Raw genomic sequence first — 18,828 nt, forward strand, 5'->3', positions numbered from 1 at the left:
GTGGCTGCCCCATCCCTGGAGATGTTCAAGGCCAGGCTGGATGGGGCTTTGAGCAACCTGGTCTAGTGGGAAGTGTCCCTGCCCAGTGCACGGGGGTTGGACCTAGATGATTTTCAAGGTCCCTTCCAACTCTAACCATTCTGTGATTCTATGTTATTTCTTTCCACTGTTATGAAGTTCAGCGAAGATTCTGGAGACTGCTCTTTAACTGCAAGCTATCAGCCCACAGGCTCAGTTCTGCTGCTCCAAAAACACCTGGGGGGGAAAAGAAAGTCACCTAAAGGATATTGTGAAGTCTACTTTGCTACTGAATAACCATATATTCTTAGCCCCTCTGCAAATATATACATGCTATAGGCATACCTAAGGCAACTCAGGTTTTCTTAGTCCTTAAGACAGCTGGTTTTGCTCCCAAGAAGTGAACTATTGAAGTCAGGTTTTGTACTCTGAACTTGCAGAAAATGGCATCCCCATTTGCTGCTGTGGGGTTTAAAACATGCATCTCTACAGAGGTGACAAAACATCAAAAGCTGTTTGCCAAGATCAGACACAAGCGGGATCCTGCCCCTCCTGTAATTTTAAATTCTACAGCATTAGAAATCTAACAAACAAAAAAAGAACTGATTATAAGCAGTCCGTATTATATTCATCTGACGATGGTATCACCTGTGATTCTGAAACCTTTCTAAACACAGCAGCAGTCCAGCAAGTCACTGAACATGTGACACACAAGTTTTCTGGTACTAACACATCATAGCAAACAATATTCAAATACACCAAGGTAAATGTCAAAACAGATCTGGCATTAGATGATCTTGAACAGTAGACAGACCAGCCAAGAAACTAGTTCTTTACAAATAACCAGTCACAGGTTAAGTATCAGGGAAAAAAAAAATAAAAAAAACAAGCTACCGACGTGACAGAACGACTATGACAAAACCGTATACAGGAATACTCCTATAGCTAACATGTAAATGTGTAACTTCTAAAGTCCTAGCATACTGTCTCTGCAAACTGTTCCTAGACTTGAGAACACTCACTTCAGCTGAAAAGACTTAGGTCAGAGAGGCAGTATTTGGCAACGTTTTAAGGATGAAAAAAAACTAAAACACAATCTATGGTTTTGCCTTGGACTAATTGACTGGACTTCCTGAAGAGAAGGAGCAGTAAAAGGGCACCTCTGTTCAAGTCTGTCACAAAGCCAGCAATGGTGTTTACAGAAAACTTCAGATAGAGCCTAGTGGTATCCAGCCAAAAAAGCCTACAGCTGTGCAACACTGGGTTGAAGGGAGACTAACCGCGAAGAACAAGACAGGGATTCTGGGACATAGCCCCGTGGCAACACGTTTATGAAGAGGACCTACTAACAGAATGGCAAATAACTTCTGTTCTCCACGCTGTCAGTCCACATCTCCTATGACATGCTCACTGTTTGGAGAGAATAAACAGGAAAGCGACGATTGACAGCCATGCTGTTTCCTCTAAAGAAGGGAAAAACTAGGAGACTCTGTTAAGTGCTTTGACTTGCTCTCTTCTCTCTGCTGCATGCTACACACTTCCTCAAGAAGAGGATAAAAAGAAAAACCTTTGCAGCTAGTGTTTTTAAAGGAATTCAAATAACTTTGCCTAGATGTGTAGTTTTGTAGCTCATTTTACAGAAGAATAAAACAAATGGCCTTAAGATGATGTTTCTAAAGAATGACTACTTTCTGATTAGGACAGTGTTTGATATCCTAGGGACACTATAGGAATACATACGTAATGAAGTGACTCACTTGTAACCAAAGTTAGTGACAGATATCAGAAGTTCTGATGCCCATTTCTAGCTTTGTGTTTTCTCTCTCTCTGGTTAAAATCTCAATCTCAACAGTAGGTCTCAAACACATACTACTCAAATATCACTCCATATTTTTTCACCAAGTTGTCCACTGTCATGAGTATGGCTGAACCAGTAAATTCAAAGGAACTAACAGCAGAGTTTAATTCCACAACAACACCTGGAAATTGCATACTGTAGCTATTTCATCTGCTGTACAGTTGCGTTAGATTTTCAATCCATTCAGTTGAATCAGATTAGAAAACATGTGACCGGACACCACACGCCTTCTACAGTACAAAATATGGTTTGTAAGAAAATACTGCTTGTAAAAAAAAATAAATCCTACTTCTAAATAAGAAAGTCTGTCTGTAGTGGAAGTTCAACTTTGCTGCTGTATAGAGGGAAGGGTCAAGGGCAAGTCAAATTGTCCTACAGGCTCGCCACAGTGGTGGGAGTCCCCTTGCACTACATTATTTGCCCTGGTTCTGAAGGTCAGACTATGCCTATCACAATTTTCGGTGCTGTGCCTGAACATGTATTAAAATGTACCATACTAATGAAGCAAAGAATTAATGTTTTGCAATTTAGGGTTGGGGGGAAGGTTAAAGGGAGAAAAAAAAAAAAAAAAAGAGGGAGGATTTTGTTTCCTAAGCAGGAAAGTCTACATTAATAATTTTCCCAGCAGGCCTTCAGTAGTTCTCCTGCAAACAACCACAGCCTTTGTTTCTCAGATCCTCTTACATCTGACGTTCGATCAAAGCCCTCACATCAGCAGCTCACCAAGGGGAAAAAAAAAAGTGTGAAATACTACTGCATTACAAAGCTGTCCTCAGAGTTCGGTTTAGGAGTGCAGCAAGCTGACCACTCCGTGTGGTTGTTCAGCTAAAATACCTTCCATAAATAACTCTTCATTTGATAAGCGAGAGAGAAAACAGCTTAAGTGGAAGTGGTTTCGTTTGATGTATGGAATCAGCAACCCACCTAATCTGCATTGTTTCATTCCTAGGCTTTAGCAAAATCCTGTGATTAATTCCATGTTTTCACAAAGGAGCACTGTGGAGATGGAAGAGAAGTGGTCAGATCTACATCTTCTGACCAGCATTAAGCTACAGTTCAGCAACACCCTTCAGAGACCACAGGCTGTACCATTAGCTGCAGCCCACCCTTCTGTTAACACCAACACTCAGGAGCTCAGGACCTCATGAGAAGAGGTGGCACTGGACAAGCAGTCGTGAGACACAAGAGTTTCCCTTTTAAGCTAAAAACCCCAGGAGTTGACACTGGTGAGGGAGAAAGTATCAGAGAACAGTGTGGGTTTTCCAGCAGCAATACGGGAACATTTTTCATTCAGCTTTTCCAGGGGAATTTTGGCCTTTTCAACTTTTATGTAAAACTTTAAGATTATACAAACCTAAAAAATTATCTTTATTAAGGTGGTGAGGGGGAAGGCACCCCTTCTCCATGTAAGTGTTTGAGGATTTCTCCTTGGCTGCTAAGGGTTTGTGTTGGGTAAGGAACTGCTCCTAACAAACCAGCATTCTTTTCCACATGATCAGAGCTAACCAGCCCCCCTGCAGGCAAAATGACCAATCGAATCAGCTTCAGATGAAAACCAACCCCCCCTCAACACTATAAACACAGGAATGAGACATACAAACCCTTTTTTTTTTTAAAAAAAAAAAAAAAAAAAAAAAAAAGACCTCTACCAACCAGTTGTGGGAAGTTTCTTGCCAGTGCTGGGACCAATACACAAGACCAGCCCAATCCCTCTCCTGGAGCACAGGTTTCCCCTTCTCCTGCACACAAACCCTTCAAAGACTGGTAAGTACACAAAATAATCTTAATTTTCTCTTTTTTCTTATTGTACGATGAGAAATTTTTCTGTCATTCTGTAATCAAAGTTGTTTTCAGGGCAGAGTTCTATTCCTAACACTTACTCAACTAAGTATCACTTTAAACAAAATGGTTTCTGATTTTCTCCAAAAAGAAAACGCTCTCTCAGGTGACCATAGTCCTAGCAGCAAAACCAAAGTCATCATGCAATGTTTTTTTCAGAAAGCTTTCAAAGATAAACAGTGCTGGAAAGACTCTGCAATGCTCTGCAAACAGGGAGCAGTTGCAAGCCTACAGTCAAGGTAGCCGGGTGTTACCCAGCCAAGTGTTACGAAAGAGCCATCCTCACCTTCTTGCTGTGTTTATTGTAACTCAGCGTTTTAACTTCAACTCCATCACAAATTAAAGAAATTAGCTTCGCCTCTTCGAGCCTGCTTTTACCATTTCTAATTATATCTCGTGCCTTCAATCATTCTCAACCAATGCATTCTGACTGTGTTTATGAACATGTTGTTGTGAGCTACCACCACTGCTCAGGAAAACATGCATCCGCATCGAGCGCAAACGACGACATCCTAGAAAACCCAGTCATTCTAGGCAAGCCATTAGGAAGCTCGCATCACATAGGGCAGGACTGCTCTTCAATAACAGCAAGTTCTACAAAAAAATGGATGGGAGCAGACTTCTATTACTACAGCCTTACATCTAATATCCTCCCTCTTAACTCTAAATTTATTCCTCCATTAACAATACTCAATTTTACATTCAAGCTTCTCTGTAAGGATTTAATATATAACATATTTTAAAACCTTCAACAACATTTAAGCAAAGTCTCGGTAAAGCTTTTCTGCTTCTCTAAAGGTGGCCAGCCTAGCTGGTCCACTCAGATGCTACTTCATAATCAACAATTAGGGTTCATAGGGAACCTCACAGTATTTTCAGCATGCTGTATTATGTGAAAATACATTATACATAAAATGAAGCATTACAGATGTCCCCAAAAAGCAAGTATATAAGCAGCTTTGCTTTCTGTACTATATAAAAAAAGACATACTCTCCCATTTCACCAAAATTTTGGGGGGTTTCGTTCTAGTTTTTTTTTAAAGTGCATTCTGTCACAGAAGCTCAAAAGTACAAGCTCTTGCATCCTATACTTTGTGGCACCTGCTTTGAAAAGCACGACTTGGGCTTAACAAATTAAAGTTCCTGTTTTTACAAGACTGACTTATATATGTAACAGTCCTGAAAACTGTTACCTTAATTCCACAGACCGCTTGGAAAAAACAGTTTTGTCACAAACTACTCCCATTCATCTCAATGAGGCACTAGCTACAAAACCTAAAGGACAAACACGTTTGCAATTTTAGCTATCCTACTAACAACTGCAGCATAAGCTTTCAACCAAAGCAGTTATTCTAACTGATTTACTTCCTATATTTCTAAGATTATCCCCTAATGTAAGTTATATGATCCAGTCATGTCATCAATACCAAAAAAACCTTCATTTCCTAATATTAATGTCAGGGCATCTCAAGGATTGCCATTCAATCTAAAAATAACAATACTGAGATTTTAATAGCAGGAAAAGTGCCTATAAAAAGAAAGATAAACTTAGTTTGTTCTTGTTGCAAAGTGCAGAGGCAGCGACACATCTGAATGATCACAGCTTACAGCACAGAGATGATGTTTAAATCTGAAACTAGTACAAGATTATGTGGACCCAGGTCAAGTAAAGAGGGAACGTACACATTCCCAGAGGGGCATGCCAGCACCACCTGGGTTCTAATAAATCTTCAAATTATGGTACAGTTTTAAGCAGTTTTTGCAGTTAGTCCCAGCAAACAGCAGGTCCTCTTAACTACTTTGCTGTCACAACGAAGCAGTGCACTATAAACTGCCTCAAATCCCTTCCAAGGTCAATTAGAACAGATTTTGTTAAGAGTAGAAGTTGGGTGGGCAGGGCAACACTGCAGAAGTCTCTCCTGAACACAGCTCCACGTAAAGGCATTCAGGCTCCTAGAAGGGTTGCAGGTGCCTTAGCATACTGAGCTGAAAACAGGCTGGAAGTGTCACTTCAAACACCTTCAACAGAGAAGGCAAACCAAAAGAAAATGAAGACACTGCTGCAAATGAGTCCCCATGCAATCCCACCAGAGTCTTAACAGCTGAGCTCCGTCTGTCAAGAGAAAAGCTAAACAAGAGGAAAGAAACATGGTGCCATGAAGCAGCAACGTAACAAAGAGCTGTTACAACACCAGGAAGATGATCTCAATCAAAAAGGCAAAGCGTGGGAGATCAGTGTGCTGGATCGTGAATTTCAGAAATGCAAGCAATATCCTAGAGCTGCAAGGCAAAGTTTTATTACACATAAATCATTAGCAAGCCAGGTCACTTTAGAACCTGTCCGACTGCTTGGAAAAGGGAAACTCACTTTCATTTAAAAAGGTAGTACTTGCCCTACCTTGACTTATCTTAGTCTTCTAAACTTCCAGTGCACAGAAGAAGCCAGAGTGAGGGACAATGGTGGTAAAGAGACTAAAAAAAAGTTAAGAACTGACACACGCACTGGAGTTGGTGATAACCATTTAATTTTCAAGAGACTGGAAAGAGGAAGGATTAGACACACTGAATGCATGATAAAAGACTGGTCAGCATGCCAAAAGAGGTTTAGAAAAGTTATTTCTGACAGTTCCTGTCTTTCCAGTCAAGGGCTATCAGCTGGGAGATGAAGGGAGAAGGAACACCCCAAAGTTACAACAGTTTCACAAGTCAGGAACCAGGAAAAGCAAAACCAGACAAACAGCATAACATAAAAGGTTAAGAGATGACATTAGACAAATCTGCGTTAGAAATACAGTATGCATTTAGCAGCGGAGACAAGTATTCTCCAACAAACAGTGCAGAATTTTTCTTTTCAAGTCAAAGTTGAATGTCTTTCCTACAACATACGCTGTTTGAAACTGGGATTAACATGGGGACGTCGAGGACCGTGCTGGGCAGGGGATCAGATGACCTAAATTGTACTTTCCAACTTCATTAATTTATCACTAACAAGGAAAGAAGGTATTTATATTTTTTACTACAGTGGACAAGGAAAGGAGTAGACAGAAGACAATTCTTTTTAAATTCCAAGTCAGATCTACTTTTAAGTTGACTCTACTTTTGACAATACAGAGGACCAATCCTCCAGCCTGAATAAACTATTTCTCACAGGGCAGCTCTTTCACCTCTTATTCTGAACCAACGGCACCACTCTCAGAGCCTATCTGCAGGTTTTTTACCCATTTTTCCCCACCCCAAGAAGTTGAGACTTGTGGATTCTGCAAAAAAAAAAAAGTTTTGGAACTCAAGCTTACAGACTTCCAATGCTATCACTGCCATCTAATTAGATACCTGATATTTTAAATAGTCCTAGATAAGAAAAATCAGAGGCCTATATCAAATGAGACCAGAGTAGTAACCTGGTTAACCTCAGCAGGCAAATTCCCCTGCTGGGAGTCTCAAGGAGCAGAGACACAGGGCTGTTGTGAAATGTGCTGCCGGGGGCTAATGGAGGTTTCTTTCTCAAGTACCTTCGAAATCTGACAGTAATGGATCCTCCCCCATAAAAAAGATCCCAAACAACCTGATGGTGAACACCAACTAATTTTTTTCAGAGCTTTAAGCCAACATTAAGTGATTAATTACCACTCTAGAAAGCTCCTTAATCAACAAAATTGAGACCCTGCAACGCTGACATATTTTGCTCCGAGTAAAATCTGCAGGGCTCAAGCACACTACCTTAGCACTAATGCGTGGAAGATCCGAAGTGTAGCCAAGAAAAATGTACCACATTAAGAGAAAAAGAAAAACATACATTAAATATGTAAAACACTGTAGAAAAGTCTTCTGTCACCAATCAGTCGGTATCAGACTCATTCTCACAGCATATGCTTGTTTTGCAAACCCAAATTACTCGGAGGCTAAGAGGCAGATGCTGCCCTCAAAGTACCATGAGAATTTACACAAACACACTAGGTTGTCAGGCTTTTTTTTTTTTTCTTTCTTTCCCCAAGGACGCATCAGGTTTACACCCAGAGGCATTTTGCTCTATTCAAACGAGGGAGTGCTTCTTGCGAGTACTGCTTATTGTAAGATGATAAAACCAAGGCATGTTAGCAGCTCACTTTGTGCATGGTCCCCATCATCCTTCCCATTCAGGGATGCCCATTTTCCAGCTCCTTCAAGGCATCCAGAAGGGCTCTTCTGATTCTTAGCAGAAGAACTCTGTTCCACAGACAAGTTGCTAATCATCTGGTTCCTGAAGCATTTAAAATGGTATTCAGGTTATTATAAATTCTGTAACGGTGCAGCAAGACTGAAAACTGTCATTTAGAGAGCCACATAGTAGACCAAAGATCAAACTTGGATAAGGAGGGGGGGCATGCTATAAACCGAACGGACTATGATCAGAATCCCCCAAGAAAAGCAGCCTAGTACTACTGAGCAGGAAAAATCTCAGAAAGTCCACTGTATTCTTTGGAACGGGGAGTGGTTTTGAAATACTCGTTCTAGGAGACATGAACTGGAAAATAAAAATGAGGAGGAAACTACCAAATTCCACTCAGGCCATCATCTACTCTACCTCTTTTGACTACAGCATGGATAGGAAAAATAGCTGGATGGTTCCGAGAACCTACAGAAGGAAAGAAAAATTAAAATCTAGCTAAATATTCACGGTGATGTCAATTCTCTTACTTCATTATGCATTAGGCACAAGTGAAAGAGAATATTTTGTAATTACTAAAATTTGGTATCAAGCAAACAGTCATGAAAATTGCTGGTTTACAGGATCAAAGATCACAGGAAAGATTTTTACCTTTCATAAACTCATTCTGAAGTTCAGGAACCTTAGATCTAATGTGTTTCCAGATAAAACTAAGACAGAACTCTTGGGAAAAAAAAAATCCCATTCCTCCAGCCTGTTTGTACACTTTGTACACAGTGTACAAAATTGATGAGACAATTTACTAAACACATCATGTGTAATTATGACTTGCAGAATCTACATTTTTCTTTAAAATACTCGGTTGTTCTATAAAGAAGATTCCTCACAATATTCTTTAAGTGGGTCGCACAGATTATGAAGTCTCTATTTTACTTGAGCCCTTATTTATTTTAGTCTCTCCCAGCTAAACTTTAAACATTCAGTACTCATAAATTGTACAGATTTGAGCGGCCAGTGTCTCTTCAAAAGCCACCCAGCATTTCTGACAAGTTTGGCAAGTTTTGAGGTTTGAAAGCCAACAAAGGAGCCTAACACCTCAAATACCTGCAAGTATCCATTTTGCTTCCCACGTTTGCAATTCCACCTTCACCTCCTAATTCCCACACACTCGCTGTCCTATTTTCTTATTTGGTCACTAACAAAAAACACACTGCTTAGGCAGACTAAACTTCAAATTATATCACAGTATATTTTCAGTATTGGTCTCCTGCCCCTTTTTTACCCGATCCTTACACAAACAGCCTCAGACTCACAGAAGCAGCTCTGCCCTGAACACTGTAATTCTGCTTAACTGGATACGGTGGGTACAGACAGCAGTCATCTCCTGAGCTAGAAAAGTCTGAAAGGGCTACCAGGTGAACTACAGCATTCCCCTAAAAATGAATACAATAATACAAATAATACAATAAACATTATTTCCATAGTACTACTGTTAATAATATTCATAATAGTATTGGTAAACTAGTATACTCTGCTAAAAAGAAGTTACAAAAACTGATATAATCAGAAAAAATTAAGTTTCTTTTCAGACATAGTATGCCTAATCCCATCCCACTCACCCCTAAAGAATTAAAGCATGCGATTCAAATATAAATTTAGGAAGGTAAAGTATGAAAGTTATATTTAAACAACTAAGCAGGGAAAATTTGAGAAGTAGTCAGATTTTTGAACTTAATCTTTTTTAGCAAAGTATTACCACAAACAGTGGTAAATTCCTTTGCAGGCTCCTGACTTAATCTTCTCTGGATTGCAATGTATAAGCCTTCCTTTGTTGGCTGCAGTATTTCAACCCCTGCTGATGTGTCAAAAACTGTGAACGTTAGGCAAAATACAAACATGCTGCATCGTATCACATTATTTCCTTTTTCCTCTTTTCTAGAAGATGACAACAGACATGATAGAGAGCAATAACACCAAATCCAGTGCTCCCCTCCTGACCCAAAGATACTTGAGAATGGTGACCAAGGACGGACACAGCACATTCCAGATGGATGGTGCCCAAGGAAAAGGTCTGGCATACCTCCGAGATGCATGGGGAATATTAATGGACATGCGCTGGAGATGGATGATGCTTGTCTTTTCTGCTTCTTTTGTCATTCACTGGCTAGTCTTTGCAGTGCTTTGGTATTTGCTGGCTGAGATGAATGGGGACCTGGAGCTGGACCATGATGCTCCGCCTGACAACCACACTATATGTGTCAAGTATATCACCAGTTTTACAGCTGCTTTCTCCTTCTCACTGGAGACGCAACTCACAATTGGTTACGGCACTATGTTCCCAAGTGGGGACTGTCCCAGTGCTATCGCGCTGCTTGCAATACAGATGGTCCTGGGGCTCATGCTGGAAGCCTTCATCACAGGTAATCCTTCATATTTAATCTTTAGATAGAATAGGCGTGACAGATTTAAGAAATGAAGCTAGCAATAAATAGTGATCATGTTGATATCTGAAAGAAGAACTAAGCCAGTCACTACAAGGGTGATGAAATTTAAGCTATCTAGTAGTAAAAGTTAAATATCTTTCATTAAGAAAAGGCATAAATTAGTTGATATCAAGATTTGGGCTTGAGCGTGCCACTATTCATTGGACAATACTTGTGGCAGCTCCCCACTTACCACTCTCAATCACTTATTTCTTATACCATTATCTTGCCAAGTTTTTTTCCATGGTATTACAGTATTTGAAGTCAATTTGTTTTCATTAATAGTTTTAAGGTTTACTTTCGTCCAGCTGAAGTACTTTTGTTATCTTTAATTCAGTGTTCCTCAGTACCCAATGTAATGAACCTTTTTAAAATGTCACAGCTATTTCGAGGCATTTTAAGTTACTGAAAATAGCTTTCAGATTTAAAGTATTTCGATAGACTAAAAATACACAGGTTAGTTTACTGTGTAGTAAAAGCAAACTTCTCCTGTGGTAGAACATCGGAGCAAGCTAACAGCTCTCCTTCCAACAACTAGAGTTCACTCTAGTGATTAGGAAGTGAACACTCTAGTGATTAGTAAGTGAACATAGCTTAGAAAAAGAAGCATTTTAGGAAAGCTATACTTTTTAAACCAAAAATGGGTTAGTGTGATGCCAGCCTAGAAGTTTTCAAACATGCAGGCTGAGGCTAGAAAGACCATGTCCACCCAAGCCTGCTTCTGTTCCTCTGTACTGTATCACAGAGCTCAGAGGCTGCAGGGAACCAACCCAGGCACAGTGCGCCCCGTTCAGTTTTTTCTTTTCTGTGATGCAGGTGCTTTCGTGGCAAAGATCGCCCGACCAAAGAATCGGGCATTCTCCATCCGCTTCACCCGCTCTGCTGTAGTGGCACACACAGAGGGGAAGCCATACCTTATGTTCCAGGTGGCCAACACACGCTCCAGCCCACTGACTAGCGTCCAGATTTCTGCTATACTTTACCAAGAACAAGAGAATGGGCAGCTGCACCAAACTAGCGTTGACTTCCACCTAGACAGCGTTACTTCGGAGGAGTGTCCTTTTTTCATCTTTCCACTGACCTACTACCATTCAGTCACTCCATCCAGCCCCCTGGCTGCTCTCCTCCAAAGAGAAGCCGCTCACCATTTTGAGCTGGTCATTTTTCTGTCAGCGGTGCAGGAGGGCACAGGAGAAATGTGTCAAAGGAGAACATCCTACCTCCCCTCAGAGATCATGCTATACCACCGCTTCGCCTCCGTGCTAGCCCGCAGCCCCAAGGGTGAATATCAGATCAAGATGGAGAATTTTGACAAGACTATTCCTGAGCTCCCACCTGCGGCTGACTCAAATAGTCCAAAAAGGACTGACAAGGAGATCCGCATCAATGGACAGCACGCCGACAGCTTCCAGCTCTCCGAGACTGGCCTCACAGAATAGAGAGAACAGACTGTGAACTTTGTGCTTTTTTAATTATTATTACATTAAACTTTCAGGTTCCACTTACAACCTTCCTTCCTTGCCTGCCCTGCCATCTTCTAGTGATCTTTCTCTTGTACTCCCGTCCTTTTGATTACAACTTGATATGCAGAGTAAAGAGAACTGGTGTGCCTGTGTAAACTGAGGAGAGGCTGGATTAACCACCCAGGACAAAGTCAGGTACAAGAATCACAGTACTAATTCTTGGAAATTAAAAGAGCTACCTGCTGAATTCACCAAACTATGATTAACGCCGCACTGACCCTGAAACGAGAGACCTTCAAAACTCCCAAAGCTGACCAAAATCATAATTAACCAGCTTGTGACAAAACGGACAATACAAAAGAAAATTCTCAGTCAAAGCCCATATGGGGTCATTCAGTAAATATATTAGTTTTGGGATAAGCAACTCTGTTCATCCAAGATCCTAATTTTCCTGTTCTCTTACCTCTTTGGGGATACAGAGTTATATCAGTTTTCAGATGGCTGAATTCACTCTTAGAAAGTACTGCCAATCTCTCGTGGCAGTGAAAAGCACTCCTGCTGTGCTTATTAAACAAAATTGTAAATACTAACTGTAGTTCTTCATTCTGCCAAATAGAGAACATCTCATTTCAAGACACTATCAAAAAATCTTCATGTATACAACAAATGCTGCAGTGGAAATTTTTTCGTATTTGGAAACACGGAATAAATTATTTAGCAGTGGAAAACAGACTATTCTAAAAGAATTAATGTACTTTTTCAAAAAAGACCATACATTCCACACATTGTCACCTTTGCGCTGCTTATCTCAAGTAGATCTGACCCAGAAGGATGCACCATATACACAAGTAGAACTGCATCCATTTATATTTTATGCTTTTTAACATCAATATTTGCCTGTACACACCGCACAAAAATATTTAGAGACACTTGAATCAATTTTAAAATAAAAAATTAAAACAAACTATACGTGAGACTTTTGTATTTAAGTGCCTCATAAACCTATTGCAATTAAGACACTGTTCTGAAGCTCCTAAATAATTTAAGAAGCTAAAGGATAAACAGAATGATGGATAATTATTTCCAAACTCTAAACAAAAGCAGTGCCTATTACGTGTTCATACCAGACGTCAAGGATGAAAATAAAGTAAAAATTATTTCCCAAAGGTAGAAGACTTTTCCCAGAATCCAAGATGGCATAAATAGCAACTTTCATTGACAACAGCATTATAGGCTACCAAACATGCTTCCTTTTAACTTCACTGAAGTGGTCAGCAGCAGGAAAAAGTCTCAAGCTATCTGATGTGATACTGTTTAACTGAATTCTTCTCAAGCCCCAAAACTCTGTTAACTAAAGTATGTTCACAACTCTAAAGATGCTAGCAAAAAGCTACTTTGTTTTAGGAGCTGGGGAAATGGGAAGCAGCCCCGTAGCAACATTTCATACAAGGAAGGGGGAACAAGGCAGAAGGCTCACGTTTTCATTGCAATTCAGCTCTCATTCCAAACTGTTCAAGTATTGCCTCCCCACATTCCAGACCTCAGATCCTGTCAAAATCTCTTTTTTTAAATTTAATTTTATGTAAAAGCATTCATGAATATTGTGGAGCTTGGAGAGCAACACACTATCAAGTTACTTTGCTTTCATCCCTACTTTTCTTAGCTGTTGACCCATATAGAGTCTAAAGATCCCTTTTTCACCCTCACACCAGCACCAATAATTTTTAGGTATTTCTTGCAAGTGTTATTTCCATGTTCTCTACCAATATAAGACATTGAGAAGAACCAGTGCAAGAGCAGTAGAACAGATTCCTGTGTCAAGTCTGAAATAACCACTTAGGAAAAAAGAGCAGTATTCTGTGGGAGGTATTGTTTTTCCCATATCTCACATACTCCAGCCTCAGACAAACCAATTGTTCTGAAATTCAGATGCATAATCCCAACAGGACAGTAATATAATCTCACCATTTAGAGCCAAAGACATAAAAGGATATTTCTCATTTCCATTAACATCTAATCAAAGTGTGGGCTGCTTTGTTTGGTTTCTAAATGACTTGATACTTTAAAGTTATCCTGTTTTTTAAATAATTTTCTATTTATAGATTTCATTTAAAAGGGGGTACAACAGCAAGTGTAAAGAAAAAAATATGTTTAGTATACACTAAATGCAATGTTCAAATACTGCATTCTGGAATGCAAAGCTGAAGAACGATACAGAAGCAAATTAGACAGACAAACACAACTGTGTAGTTAATTCAGAACAGCTGCAGAACAAAGAATAGACAAAACACCCCTATTGCTTTTACAGTTTCAGAGACTGGTGAACCACGGAAGCCTGATAAAGTATTGGAAATCGGCCATGGCCCAAACTGGAACACAAGCCTAGAAAAATTGCTGATGGGCTCTGATCTATGCTTTGACTAACATTTCAAGAGCAAGCTGGTGATGAACCTTCTTTGGATACACTTCTTGCTAGTGAGGTAGGGAAGAAAAACAAGCCAGGCATCGTAAGGGAAAGTGCGACTCAAAGAAATTCAACATCCTTTTTATAGTCACCTGAACACCCTTTTCATATTCAAGTCTTCCTAACCTAACCAAAAAATACACGCTACACAGCACTCAATCAGGTTCCACAACTGACTTTCTAAATGTCTTGTTTAATCTACATTACAATTATTTACTACCAGTGTGTAATTGCTGGTAACTAATCAAATCCCCTCAGCTACTAAGCTGGTATTAGTCAAGGGGCTGCACAGAAAATTAAGCAGCTTTTGTGCAGTTCTAGAAGACAGCCATGATCAAGCAAACAACTTGCTCATTTTCTTTGCTAATGGCCTCAGCCTTCCAGAAGCAATTTGTGTTCTCAACGAAGTCTGTCAGAGCTGTGACAATCTGCAACAGAAACGCACAAATACTTTGTGCATCTTCAGTTTGCACACTGAAACTAGGAACAGATATTGTTTATATTGAGAATCAGTCAAATGTGACCTTGCAAACTGTTGTGAGCACTGAAAAAGCAATCATTAATTTTTAAGAACACCATATTGATCATATTTGAGAAATAATTCTTTGTTGAAGGTCTAGTACTTTTTTAATCTCACAATTTTTAATTGAAGGGTTCTTGCATTGTGATCCATTATGAATGCACGGCAGAGTTTAACGTTTGATCTCTTATCAATTCTGTAATGTGATCACCCAGAACGAGGAATATGAAAAAGCTGGCAACTCAGTAAATTATGTAATTTGAGGCTAACCCAAGGCCCTACAAAAGAACAATGAGAAACTAAAGCACAATGAAGTTGGAGAATAAAAGCCTAAACTAAGGAGTTTAACCAGAGTAACAGAAATCGATATATGCATTTGCTAAAGCATATTAGCCTGAATTATAAACTGCATGTCAACTCACTCTGTGATCTTTCTGCTTTCACTGCTTTATGTGTGGTATACTAATGCTTGGTATTAACATGGAGCTTCTTTTTGGCACACCTGTATCCCTATCTCATTCTCAAAATATTTTGTCACTGGAAAAATATATAACAGTAACTATTTGTTTATCAAGGCTCAAGTCAAAACAAACCAACACCTTCTGTTAGTATTTTTGTGTTCTCCACCTTATTTCTCTTTGAAGGTAAAGAGGAAAGAAATGGTCCTCCCACTTATTGGGACTTTAATCTCTAACATAGCAATATGCAAACAAATTACTATGTTTAAACAATTTTTTTTTTATTAAAACTTCGGAAAGATTGTAGGTCTCTTGCCTCTATCATACTGTGCTACAGAGCTATTAGCCAAGTAAATCAAACTAGAAGAGAAATAGAACAAGGGACAAGAGGGGCAATCAGGTACTACAGAAAGATCACTGATGATGACGATTTGAGGATAAACACCCCACCCCTTCACAATGAACCACGGCTTCCACCAATGCACACCGCGACACCAACTTCTCTAGAAAATGGTTCAGAGAAGATGCATTCCAAAGTCCCGATCACTAGAAGTTGCTACAAACAAGATATGCTCTATACTAGCTGAAGCATTAACCCCCCCATGTTCAGGCAGAAGTCAGCTTCAGTAAGGACATCTTGCATACTCTAAGTTCTTCTCTATTTCAATAAACTGTATTTTTTATTATCTATTTCAATACATGGTATTTTTATCACAGGCTTAATTAGAAATGCAGTACATTCTATAGTCTGGGTCTGGAAGTGTTGTAATTTTATCACAAGAACAGAAAGGGGCTAAATAATTAAAATTGAATCAACTGTGGTAGATACAAAATACAAATGGATGTAAAAGTAGTAAAAAAATGCAGTCCTGAAATCTCAGCAGTACTTTTTTTTTTTTCTCCTATTTTAATTTTTCCCGAAAGGGTCTCTAATATAAAGACACAGGAGAACTCTAAAGTTTCACCATTGGCATTTAAGGACAATCTCAGATCACTTTCAAGTTATTTTTAGAATAATAAAGATTTCTTTAAAGAAAACAATGATGAAAACAATTTCTTTCTTTAAAGAAAACAATGATGAAAACAAGCACCATCTTAGGGTTGTGCTTTCTTTCAACTTAAAAAGCAGAAAAATAAAAGCACTCTAAAATATATGAAAATCAATTCATACATGGAGAGAGGACTGAGGGGGCTTTGAAAGCAGACATGGTAAATTAAGACTCCCAAGGTGTATGCCACCATGGTAATCTGGAAGATTATTAAGACAGAAATTTATGCTACTCTCCCTAAAAAAAATACTGACAGCTAAGCAGCGGTTGAAATACATTCCTGTCAACTTTTAATTGCAACTGAATCTCTTTGGTTTTGTTTGCCTTGAAACCCAACCTGCAGTTGTCTTTTCTGATCTATCCCTTAACAGTATGTTCACTATGGAGGATATTCAAAGATGAAAAGATCCTCTGGGTCCTAAAAAGGCCAAGACTCATTGTCGGCAAGCTTTTACCAGTACCACAACTCTCACTAAGCACAGATGTGGTACATGCATGTGGAAACATGCGACAGAGAAAGAGCAAGGTCACACCAGAGAACAACCAACGCACAATCCCATGAAGCAGAAATCATTGCACTTGTAAGTTTATAAAGGAGAGCTTCAATGTTCTTACCATTCAGAATACAGAGTGGATATGTTCCATCTCCAAGATGACAACTCACTCCAAGTTCAACTGAATATTCAAACAGACATACTGGGTCAAAATTAAGGATCCAGTATTCTGCCTGAGCATGGCCAGTGTGAAGCATTTAAGAAACAGAATAGAAGAATAACCTGATAACCTGAATGAACAGAAGATTCGTATGATGACCTAAACTAATCTGACAGACAGTAAATCCATCTGCATGGGAACCTCAAAACACTGCTTGCTGGGACCTACGTCACACTAGCAAGCATTCAAAAAATTAACAGTTTGCATGGTCCAGAAGTCCTAGGTACCAAAATAGCAAAGGCCAGGAATGTTTAAGAGCTGTACTGAAAAGGCATATTGCCACAGCACACCTGTTAATCTGTAAAGACTCCTTTCACAGAGGTACAGGAATTCAGTTTCAGCTAGACATCACATCTTAATTGAATAAACAGAACCTACTTACTGTAGATTTTTCTTATCTAAAACATTTAAATGCCTAATAGTGAGGAGAACACAAAATAATAAAAACAACACTTTGAGAACACATTTAGGTAACCTGGCACAGTATCATGAATCTTGTATCAACAATATACTTGGAGGAATAAGAAATGTTTATGTACATATAGATCCCTTCCCCAAACACCCCCTACTGCTCCCTCCCATTTTCTACCCATATAGTAATAAAACCATACCTGGATCTTTCCGCCCTGGTTTTTCAAAGCGTCTGTCTCCCCTAGAAAGGCAGAATAGAAGTTTCAAATAAGGTTTTGGAACTACTCCTCTCATTTTAGGGCACGGCTTTTTTCCTTTTTTTTTTTTTGGTAGGGGGCTTTTTTAAAATTAGAGCTTGATGGACAGTATCTTTAAAGGTCCAAGGGACGACTGAAATTTTGAGGAACACTGATACACGCACAGCCTTTGGCAACTAGGTATGTTTTGAAACGTGACCCTAAGTACTGTCAACAATGTTGAGACTAAAATTGAAGTGAATCCTTTAGCAATCCATATTTTCACCCATTATTTCCACTGCAACTGTCATAATTTATATTCTTTTAAATTAGCTTCTTCTTCCCAGGAACTGAGCAGAAAAATTCTTTGCAAAAATACTCTTACTTGCTCCGAGTTTCTAGAAACATTACTGTGTCTTCTCCATCTTCGGAATTCGGACACTCCACTCACAGATACACCTAAACAACTTTCCTACCATGTTTTTATGAAGTCAAAAGGCACAAATGGAAGCTGAGCAGATGTATGTAAAAAACTTTAAGGGCTAGAGTTATGTTACCTTTCCTCCCAACTCTGTGATCTGTGCATTTCCCTGCCCCCTCCTCGCCCAAATCCACCCTCCACTTCATCAAAACTTCTTTGGTAGAAACCGCTTTCTCCTCGGCCTCTGCCTGAAAAGACAAAAAACACAAGTGTTTGTACAAATAATAACAGAAGTTGGAAGAATCAGGTAGGTTTCCCTTTCCCGGTGTCCCTCTGAACTAATCTTGAAGTCTTAAGCCCCAGTGAAATTATCTGGGGCAAAGGGAAAAAGGAACAAAGACTGAAGAAAGAGTCTTATGTAAAAAATTATCAAGAAGCACAAGATCAGACAGAACAGGCAAACAATTCTACGCAGAAAAACACAGAAAAGATACTTACCCAACAGAAATTACCAAACAAGAATACATTGTTCACACAACATCCACACAATACCTGCATACTTTACACATAAAAACCAGATTGCTTTTAACAGCGGAATCCAGTATAATGGTACTGCACTGCAGATGTACTCATAATTAACTGCTGTCAAGGTTAATAAGGGAGAAGGGAAGCTTCACCACTATTCAGTTCTAGTCATTCCCAGCAGAAATCTCCCCCCAGGAGCAGTGGGGAAAAAAGAAGGATCACAGG

At 39.4% G+C, this 18,828-nt stretch overlaps 2 protein-coding genes across 3 annotated transcripts in view; one reads left to right on the top strand and one right to left on the bottom strand.

Moving 5' to 3' along the window:
* The window catches only part of GIGYF2 (GRB10 interacting GYF protein 2), a 67,905-nt gene that overhangs the window by 32,903 nt on the left and 16,174 nt on the right, over positions 1–18,828 (bottom strand). For both annotated transcript variants that reach the window (XM_009886530.1, XM_009886529.1), the window contains exons 5-6: positions 18,215–18,326; positions 17,622–17,662 (exon numbers count right to left, since the gene is read on the bottom strand). In XM_009886530.1, the coding sequence (XP_009884832.1) occupies positions 17,622–17,662; positions 18,215–18,326 (153 nt within the window). The remainder of the gene's footprint in view (positions 1–17,621; positions 17,663–18,214; positions 18,327–18,828) is intronic.
* On the top strand, positions 9,802–11,781 carry KCNJ13 (potassium inwardly-rectifying channel, subfamily J, member 13). The gene is made up of 2 exons (XM_009886528.1): positions 9,802–10,279; positions 11,159–11,781. Exons 1-2 carry the CDS (start codon positions 9,802–9,804, stop codon positions 11,779–11,781), a joined length of 1,101 nt encoding a protein of 366 aa, XP_009884830.1.

This window comes from Charadrius vociferus, unplaced genomic scaffold (genome assembly GCF_000708025.1).
Source record: "Charadrius vociferus isolate BGI_N301 unplaced genomic scaffold, ASM70802v2 scaffold1346, whole genome shotgun sequence".
Classification (NCBI taxonomy): Eukaryota; Metazoa; Chordata; class Aves; order Charadriiformes; family Charadriidae; genus Charadrius; species Charadrius vociferus.